Source organism: Salminus brasiliensis, chromosome 17, assembly GCF_030463535.1.
Source record: "Salminus brasiliensis chromosome 17, fSalBra1.hap2, whole genome shotgun sequence".
Taxonomy (NCBI): domain Eukaryota; kingdom Metazoa; phylum Chordata; class Actinopteri; order Characiformes; family Bryconidae; genus Salminus; species Salminus brasiliensis.
Window position 1 is genome coordinate 5493762 of NC_132894.1, and position 10652 is coordinate 5504413.

General features: G+C 40.5%; 1 protein-coding gene across 11 annotated transcripts in view; it reads left to right on the top strand.

Moving 5' to 3' along the window:
- LOC140537666 (uncharacterized) overlaps nt 1-10652 on the top strand; it is a 184446-nt gene that overhangs the window by 167012 nt on the left and 6782 nt on the right. For all 11 annotated transcript variants that reach the window (XR_011977677.1, XR_011977674.1, XR_011977676.1 and 8 more), the window contains one exon: nt 509-582. Coding sequence is in view for 6 of the 11 variants with exons in the window: in XM_072659813.1 (XP_072515914.1) it covers nt 509-582 (74 nt within the window). In the remaining 5 variants the exon portion in view is untranslated. The remainder of the gene's footprint in view (nt 1-508; nt 583-10652) is intronic.

A 10652-nucleotide genomic window follows, 5' to 3' on the forward strand; every position in this document is an offset into this window, starting at 1 on the left:
CCTATTAAGTGGTTCTTTATGGGAACAAAATTGGTTCTTGCTGTAAAAAAACACTTTTGGAACCTTTTACAGTAAAAATATTTTTGTTAGTTGAACTTAAGATTGGATGTTTTTGTTCTATTAAGTTCCACTAACTCAGTTAACTAAATCTGAATGCAAAATGTTCAAAAGTTGATGAAAATGTGGTGTTTTAAGGTAGAAGAAGTTAATAATCATGCTGTAATACAATTTTGAGAACAATAACTCAATTCTCATAAGGAGACTTAAGCCTCTTCTAACAGAACTTAAGGCATTTTTTCTTGTTTTTATAATAGAGGTTTGGTGCTTTACTGCTGCCTGGTCACCAGCATGTTAAGTTAGGACCAGTTTACCAATTCTACAGTGACTCTCAGAAGCCTAGACCTGGACTAAACTGCAGTGCCAAAAGTGTTTCACAGTAAAAATGGGCTTAATCTGGGTCTGAGAAACTTTACCCCCTAACAATTTCATTGATTTTTGTTCCGTGCAGAACTGGTGGACGTGGAAAACTGGCACAAAAAACACTCACAGGCGATGAACCAACATTCCTGGAGAAGGAAAAAGGTAACATTCTCACAAAGCTGCAGAGTTTCTTCTCCCAATTTAGTTTGTCACCCACCAGGAAAGATGTTCCACACGTCTTCAAATGTTTGAAAATGTGCACGCTCAAACACACTCCTGCATTCTTTAGATGCATTGGCCAGGTGTGAGTTGTCCGGTGTGAGTCCTATTGTGTCTTTGTCAATTCCAATTCGGTTCAATTCAATTCAGTTCAATTTAACTTTACTTAGATTAGACCAGAAGAGCTTAGTGAAAGGTTCTCTCGCTGTTCTTACGCCTGTAACACTCTTAAGAACACACACCCATGCACTAACTGCAGTGTCGTCACACTACTATAATAAAGGAAAGTGAAAAACTATGCAACATGCACCACACAGCGCAATACAGACTGTGTACGGCTGTACTCTCTTAAATTGTGTCTTCATGGGTTCTGTGGATCATTTGAAGAGACAGCATTAATATATAGAACCCTCTAAAGAACCATCTATAAGAACCATCTGAAAGTCTACACTTATCAGTCTAATATCTACCATTTTCTCTTTGCTGCTGCTGGTTTTCATCAGCGCACCGATAGATTTCTAATGAAACAACAGATGCCATAAAGTCAGTCAGGATGACCATGGGGATCATATGAACATTATAGAGCATTATAGAGTGTCCCCTATGCTTTCTGTAATGTATTACAGTCTGTCAGAATGGCTGTGTGGATCATATGAACGTTATAGAGCATTACAGAGCACCCCCTACACTTCCTGTAGTGTATTGCAGTCTGTCAGAATGTCTGTGTGGATCATATGAACGTTATAGAGCATATTAGAGCACCCCCTAAACATCCTATAGTGAATTACAGTCTGTCAGAATGCCTGTGTGGATCATATGAATGTTATAGAGCATTATAGAGTGCCTCATAGGCTTCCTGTAGTGTACTACAGTCTGTCAGAATGTCTGTGTGGATCATATGAATGTTATAGAGCATTATAGAGCACCCCCTACACTTCCTGTAGTGTATTGCAGTCTGTCAGAATGTCTGTGTGGATCATATGAATGTTATAGAGCATTATAGAGTGCCTCATAGGCTTCCTGTAGTGTACTACAGTCTGTCAGAATGTCTATGTGGATCATATGAATGTTATAGAGCATTATAGAGCACCCCCTACACTTCCTGTAGTGTATTGCAGTCTGTCAGAATGTCTGTGTGGATCATATGAACGTTATAGAGCATTATAGAGCACCCCCTAAACGTCCTATAGTGAATTACAGTCTGTCAGAATGCCTGTGTGGATCATATGAACGTTATAGAGCATTAAAGAACTTTATAACCAACTTTTTAAAAGAAGCAATAGAAGCCATGTCACCCCCTACACTTCCTGTAGTGTACTACAGTCTGTCAGAATGTCTGTGTGGATCATATGAACATTATAGAGCATTATAGAGTGCCTCCTAGGCTTCCTGTAGTGTATTACAGACTGTCAGAATGCCTGTGTGGATCATATGAACGTTATAGAGCATTATAGAGCACCCCCTAAACGTCCTATAGTGAATTACAGTCTGTCAGAATGCCTGTGTGGATCATATGAACGTTATAGAGCATTAAAGAACTTTATAACCAACTTTTTAAAAAAAGCAATAGAAGCCATGTCACCCCCTACACTTCCTGTAGTGTACTACAGTCTGTCAGAAATAGTGTGTGGGTAATATGAACATTATATAATGGATCATATGAACTTTATAAAGCATAAAGACCACCCCCTAAACGTCCTATAGTGAATTACAGTCTGTCAGAATTACTGTGTGGGTAATATGGACACTATAGAGCACTTTTTAAATTAGACAATCAAAGCTATAGCACCTCCTGCACTTCCTGTAGTGTTTTACAGTTTGTGTGGATCATATAAACACTGTAGAGCGTTATAGACACAAATATACAGGCAGACACAGCAATTGTGGTCCAGGTAATCCATTTTCAGATGTCGTCTCCTAAACTATTGTCATAAAAATGTCAGAACTCAGTAGAAATGTTTATTTAAGCATATTTTGCCATTTCACATCAACTCGCATCTAACTTTCATGAAGGCCTAGTTTCACTCCACTTGGCACAAGGTGTCATATAGCACTGGACAGCTTGATTCCTGTATAACATATTTCCAGAATATCCACATATGTCTGTTTTCTTTTTTATTGTCCATAATGTTGACTAATCATTGATACCCTCACTGCTGTATGTAGGGATTCAAGCAGGTTGGGGGGTTGGGGTGATGTGTCCTGGCTTTGCTTTCACTGAGGAGGTGTGGGGGGGGGCATCCTGTGGGGGGGGGGGGCAGATTTGTCGGATTCTGCTCTGTTGGGGGTGCTTTTACTTTTGCATGGTGGGTCATTGTGGCCGCTGATCAACCTCCTGACAGCCTCCACTTGACGGACGGCAGAAAGGAGGGGGGAGAGGTGCACTTGTTTTCTGGAATGTGGCAAGTTCCTGCAAACTATTTCCCTTTGTGCCAGAACGACTGTCAGCTGCTTCCCAAAACTCCTGTTTTCTCAAATTCCAGACCAGCCCACGGGTACCAACCACAGCACCCTTCAGTGACGTCAGTAAAGCTCATAATGAACCCCTAAACCTGCTATTATTTAGTCTTATCTTGCAAAAAGCTCTGCGATAGGGAGGTGTGAATGTGAGGAACCTTTCCATTGGGAAAAGGGTTATATACACTCATACACTGTATGGACAGAAGTATTGGGACACCTGCTCATTCGTTGTTTCATCCAAAATCAAGAGTATTAAACTATCCTGGTTTTATTGGAGTAACTGTGTCTACTGTCCAGGTAAGAAGGCTTTCTACTAGAGTTTGGAGGAACATTGCTGTGAGGATTTGACTGCATTCGAAATCATTAGTGGAGTCAAGATTTTGGATTATTTTCACCTCATCTCATCCCCCAACTCCCCAGCTCATCCCAAAAGTATTAGATGGAGCACCACCATCCATCATTCCAGAGAACACAGTTCTTCCACTGCTCCACAGCTCAGTGCTGGGGGGCTTTATACCCCCCTACTAGCCCACGCCTGGCATTAGGCAGCATGGTGGCACCAGGTTCAGGTTTATCCTCTTCAGAGAGTCCTATTCTATTGGCAGTACTTCTCTACACGGACTAGACAAGCTGTGTGTGTGTGCATGTGCACATCTGTGTCAGCAGTGGGTGCAACTCAAAGTAGCTGAATGCTTTCATTAGAAGGGGTGTCCACAAACTTTGGGACATATAGATGCAAACATGGCCTTTTATGGACCCAAGATTGATCTATAGCATCACCCTTTTAACCCCTTACACCCATCAAAACTCCAGTTCCTCACTCTCATAACATGCGTATTACTTTCATAATCATACTGAATAATGTATAGTTACTGTATAATGAGCCTTAGGATTAATATCTGAATCATAAGCCCAGACTTTAGGAGGTTAAAAGTCCTTTAAGAATCCCTATCAGTCCCAACATAGACGCTGTAGGGTAGAGTTTCCATTATAGGCTCTTTAGACTCTGTTGGTTGGGAGTTTGCTTCCAGTCGTCCCTTTTGAGGGGGCGTTTGGGTCCAGAGCAAATTTGAAAGTGCGCTCATCCACAGAGATGTGGGTTTATGTTTACAGAGTCATTTTTTCGCAGCTCACAGCTCAAATAGAACTCCCACCAGGATATTTGCTATCATTACCCGAGCTCACGGCGGTTTAGCGCAGGGCCAATTAAGACTGATGGCTGGCTTATCCACTCGTTGTGTTCCTCTAAGGACAAATGTGACTGGGATCACGCGTCCTATTGTCTCGCATTAATTAATGAAAGTTGGGTTTACTTTGGACTAGGCCGGGATATCGGAATAAGACAGGCAGAAGAAAGGGCGAGATATTCAGTAAACCACAAATCAAATACACAAACCTCCAATGACTGATGACTGACTTAGTGGAGGTCAGACACGACTCCAAACAACTCCTAATAGCTCATAAGCACACAAGAGTGGTTTACTTTTACAGGCTCCAAACTTTATATGCTGTTTCCGGGAGAGTCGGGAGAAGCAATAGGAGTGGATAGTGTTGAGTTTTCAGAGTAGTGTAGACAGATATGTAGACAGACAGACAGGCTGGTCTGTAATTATGAGATTAAGAAACTGAAGTGTGGACCCTCCCCCACTTTAGGCAAAGGTTTGGATTAAATTGCTATGCCAGTGATCTTTCACCATCAGATCTGTCGAAATTCTATTTAAGCTAAGGTTAAGATTAATCTAGGCCTGAGAAACTGACCCTAATGTGTATGTGAGCCCAGACTGTAAAGAAAGCTCACATCAAAGAAAGGATGGATTGGCTTTTTTAACTGAATCCTTCTTAAGTTTGATCAAAGAAAGTCTTTTAATATGAACATTTAGAAATATTAATTCAAAGTTTTGTTTTGTTTTTGTTTTACTTTGTAAATATAATTTTTATATTAGAATTATCTGATTTTTTATTTGATTCATTAGTACGTTTTGAATCAGACAGAACTCTTAGAAACGTTTGAATCTTTGAATTTGAATCTTTTAAGAGTTACATCCCTATAAACTTGAATCAAATAAAGTTGAATCTTTTCGTTTGAGTATTTAAAGAGTTTAATTATTCTTAAGAGTAATCAAAGAAAATTTGAATATTATTTTTATATATTTATTTGTTAAAGGGAAATTTGAATATTTTATGTTTTTTGTGTAATTAAAGAAAGGTCGAATTTGATTCAGTCTTTTAACTGAATCATCATAAAGCTTAATTAAAGATTTTTCAAATTTTAACTAAAAGTTTAAATTGGAAATATTAGATGTTTTATTTTGATTTATTAGTAAGTAATGAATCAGTTTGAATCATTACATTTTAACCTCTAAAATTGTGAGACTTGAATCCTTGAATTAAAGAAAATTTGAATCTTTTTCAAGTTGATTTAAAGCAAGTTTGAATCTTTTATTTTGAGTCTTTAAAGTGAATCAAAATAAGTTTGAATCTTTAAGAGCTGTAAGTTTGTGTGTGTGTGTGTGTGTGTGTGTGCACGAGAGCAAGTGTATAGGGGGCAGGAGGTTGGACCTTAGCTTCCTCCTACATACCCCAGCATGGTGCACAGAGGAGGGGGGGTACAGGGCATTATGGGTAGGAGGGGCATTATGGGTAGGAGGGGTAGCCTGTCTGATGGCTTTTGTAGAAGTGGGATCCAACAGGGAAGGAAACTTACCCCATCCTCCACACACACACACACACACACACACACACACACTTTCTCCCCCTCCTTCTTTAAGCAGCAGCAGGGGGAGAAAAGAAAGCATGTTACATGGTTGCAAATCAGCTCACTGAGTATTATTCTACTTACTGCAGGGACACTTTCTCCTCCACACACACACACACACATCTGTCTTGGGGCAATGCATATGCTGACCCATCCCTCCGTATAAATGACCCCAAGTCAGACTTCTTCTCTAGTTCACATTTAAGTTCTATAGCTTTAGTGCTGTAAAGTCAGAGGTTTGAGTGTTTAGAGCTCCCACACCCCCAACGTTCAGCTTTAGAAGCTGCCTCTCACCATCCAAGTAAACAAACACATTGAATGATGTGGAGGTCTGCACTCTGGGCCCATTGTTCTGGGAACAGCAGCAGCTTCAGTGGGTTGATTTGCCTGTTTGCTTTTCTCAGTAAGATCTTAAGCAAGAGTGGAGCTTGATTTTCTCCTCTCTCTCTCTAAGCTCTAAAGGCTGTTTATCTGAAGGGGGTAGTGTTGAGGGTCTTCCAGGTCTTGCAGGGGGTTGTTGGGGTTCTCCAGTTTTACAAACTACTGTTTTTCACTTTGATCTTCTCCTTCCTTATGGACATGGATTATTTAATCTTCTCAGGAGATCCTAATGCTGGATAACCCTCTTTCTCTACACTACAAGCTTTTAGTGGAGATGCATTTGGGTCTCGTCAGTCATTAAAACATTGTTCCAGAACTTTTGTGGCTCATATTTCCAAATCCCAATCTGGCCTTCCTGGTTCGTGTGGTATGGGCTCCATATTTCTGTTCTCGAAGTCTTCTTTGAAGACTGGATTGTGATAAATTCCTTCCTGCCCTGAGGAGGTTGTTGACGATGCTATGGACGGTTCATTTTGGATGTTCTTCACAGCTCTCTTAGTGCTTTTTGTCTTCAACTGCTGCTGATTTCCTTTGTCTACATATTTGATAGCTTGTTGTTACAATACATTTCCCTCTTTTCTCGGCTTCAGAATGGCTTGCCTTTCTCCTCTTTCTCACTTTATGGTAGTTTATCCTTCAAGACCCAGACCTCAAACCAAGAGTAGACATTCAGGACTGAGCAATAATTGTTTAAACAGTCTACCAGGGCACACCTGGATAGCAAGAGACCAAATAGTTCTAATAGTTTTACTCACATCAAAATTGGGTGGAATCAAATATTTAAAATACAAATAAATAAGTATCAAGTCAGCTAACCCCTTAACACAAGGCGTACCCTTATTACTCACCAAGGGGGTTTACTCAGTGACTACAGGGGCTTCTGTACAAACTGGTGGGGTTCTTCTCTGCTAATAGAAGTTTGTAGTAACACTTTCAGGACATTTGTACCATTAGTGTTGGACACAAATGAAATTTGGCCTCTGCCATCAACCCATCCATGCAGTGAACACACACACACATACACACTTCTGATTCTGGTGTTCACCAGTGTTTTCTTATTTGGAATTTGCTCTATTTATGAGGACAATGGGATCCATCATTAAAAGAGCATACACTATATGGACAAAAGTATTTGGACACGATATACACATGTTCCATTATTAAAACAAGCCCCTAGCCATGCAGTCTGCCTTTCTTTCACACATTACAGAAAGACTGGGTGGTTCTAAAGAGCTCACTGAACTCCAATGTGGTTCTGTATGTAATAGGAGACACCGCTGCACCAACAAACAACAAGTCAGCTGGTGAAATTTAGACCTTCCCTCTTAGATCTTCCTCCATCAGCTGTGAGTGGTGTTATTATTGAACAGTGGAAGAGTTTAGGAGGAACAGCTCACAGAGAGCAGCTCAGCCACCGAGAGCAGAATGCAGAAAAGCCTCCAACTGACTCAATAACTGCAGAGCTCCATACCTGCTGCTGCTGTTAGAGCTTAGAGTAAAGGGGGACCAGCTCCATATTAATGCCTATGGATTTAGAATGGGATGTTGTAAAAGCTCTTGCAGGTGTAATGTATAGGTGCCCCAAAACTTTTGGCCATGTAGTGTAGCTGCAAGCAATACATCATGCAACTGATGCAGAATTTTGTTAGGAGTTTTCTCAAAAACAAATTCCTGGAAAGCCTTTGGTGAATGAGGCCCAATAAATATTCTTAAATATTACACATGTGTGTGAGTGTTGACAATTATTAGGGAAATATTGAGGAGCTAAAAGAGTGTAAAAGGCTCCTGAACACTGGGGTGTGTGTACTGGATATGGGGAGGCAACGAAATCAGATGGGAAAAGTAAGAGGCTTCCTCAAAAGCAGCCAAGCAGAAAAACCTGCCTTGATTCAGAGCAGCCATTCATAAATATCAGCGGCGGCTATGCTAATGTGTAATAGCAGATCCAGGAGCACGCTCGGCTCGTTTTTAGTCTGAGACCTGAGACTGCGCTGCCGAATGAGAGCGCTTTCTGTTTCACGGCCAGAGGCAGTGCAGTTTCAAAAAGCCAACTTCTTCTTGTTGTCTCCTTTCATTCTTCATCTTCATCATCTGTCTTCACCCGTCAAAACGAGGACACTGCTCCTCCTACAACCTTTAAAGAGGAATTCCACTGAATTTCAGAATTTCTGTAGAATTCGGTGGTTGAGATGAACACGTTCAGAGCGAGATTTGGTGTAAAAAGGTTTCTTGTAGGGAAACTTACCAACTCAGATCTCCTACCAGTGGTGGTGAACGGAAGCAGGCCTCAGCAGGACTACAACGGTGTTGTATCATTTGGTCTAATAACTTTCTGTGAGAGAGTTTCTAGAGACAGTAAACTGAGCGCTCCACAGCAAACCCACTTTATATAACTGTGTTTACTTCTCAACCATTTAATTATGCAGGGATATGGATGTGTGTTGTGGTTATGAATATGCATTAGTGTGGATGTGTATGGGTATAGATAGATTTGGACGGATATAGGTGGGTATGGTTGGATATACATGGTATGAATGGGTATGGATAGGTTTGTGTATAGATGGGTATTGGTATGAGTGGATGTAGGAGGGTATTATTGGGTATACATATGAATAGATATAAGAGGGTATTATTGGGTATTGGAATGAATAGATATACATGGCATCATTGGATATTGAATGGATACAGGTGGGTATGGATGGCCGTAGTTAGACATTAATAAGTATTGGTATGGATATAGAAAGGTATGGATAGTTATGGGTGGGAATGAATGTGGAGGGGGAGAAAGAGCTAGAGTGTAAAAGTGTTATTGGGTATAGATATGAATGGACATAATAGGGTATTATTGGGTATTGGAATGAATGGACATAATAGGGTATTATTGGGTATTGGTATGAATGGATATAGGAGGGTATTATTGGGTATTGGTATGAATGGACATAATAGGGTATTATTGGGTATTGGTATGAATGGATATGTGAGGGTATTATTGGGTATTGGTATGAATGGATATAGGAGGGTATTATTGGGTATTGGTATGAATGGACATAATAGGGTATTATTGGGTATTGTATGAATGGATATAGGAGGGTATTATTGGGTATTGATATGAATGGATATAATAGGGTATTATTGGGTATAGGTATGCATGGATGTGTGTTTGTGTAGATCGGTATAGGTATTAATGGATATAGGTGGGTATTATTGGTTATTGGTGTAAATGGATATAGGATGGTGTTATTAGGTATAGGTATGAATGGATATAATGTGGTATTATTGATTATTTGTATGAATGGATATAGGATGGTATTATTGGGTATAGGTATGGATGGATATAGGATGGTATTATTGGGTATGGGTATGGATGGTTGTGTGTTCGTATAGATGGGTATAGGTATTGGATTGGATGGATATAGGTGGATATTATTTGCTGTAGCTATGAATGGATATAAGTGGCATCATTGGATATTGAATGGATACAGGTGGGTACGGATGGCCATAGTTAGGCATTGATAAGTATTGGTATGGATATAGAAAGGTATGGATAGTTATTGGTGGGAATGAATGTGGAGGGGGAGAAAGAGCTAGAGAGTAAAAAAAAAGAAAACCCAGAAACAAGGAGAAAAATATAATATAAAAAATATTATCTTTAACAGGCTGCAGGAGCAAACTTGTGTTCCTGTCTTTAAACCAGTTTGTGTGGGGGTTAGACGTGGAGGTTAGACGTGGAGGTTAGACGTGAAGGTTAGACGTGGAGGTTAGATGTGGAGGTTAGTGTGTAACTACAGTTTTCACAGACAAGTGGAACAGATTTTTTTCTCGTTTGTGATTTTTTTTAATCTGGAGTGTGTTCTCCCCCCTCGCGAGCACGGTTGTGCTAATTGGATTTTGGGGACACCTGTATGAGTGCAGTATATCCAGGGGGATTAGAAACAGAGATGGGTGAGTCAACTCTAATTATTGTCACGTTAACCGGTACCAGCGCCAGCCTCTACCCACGACAACCCCAGCACAACACACACACACACACACACACACACACACACACACTGCTACACACACATACACTGCTACACACTCTCAACCATGCAACCGCTCTGTTGTTCACACAGCAGGAAAACGAGAAAGAGAAGAAAGAGAAAGAGAGAGAGAGAGAGGGGGAAGGAGAGAGAGAGAGAGAGAGAGAGAGAGAGAGAGAGGGAGGGAGGGAGAGAGAGAGAGAGAGAGAGAGAGAGAGAGAGGGAGAGAGGGAGGAGGGGAGCAGGGGGGAAGTAAAATAGAGAAAAGAGAGAAATAAAAGTGAGAAGATACTGAGAACATGAGATAGAGAAAAGGAGACAGAGAGAGAGAGCGAAGGAGAGAAAAGAAAAATGGGAAAAGTGAGAGCGAGACAGAGAGAAAAGAAAGAAAATGAAAA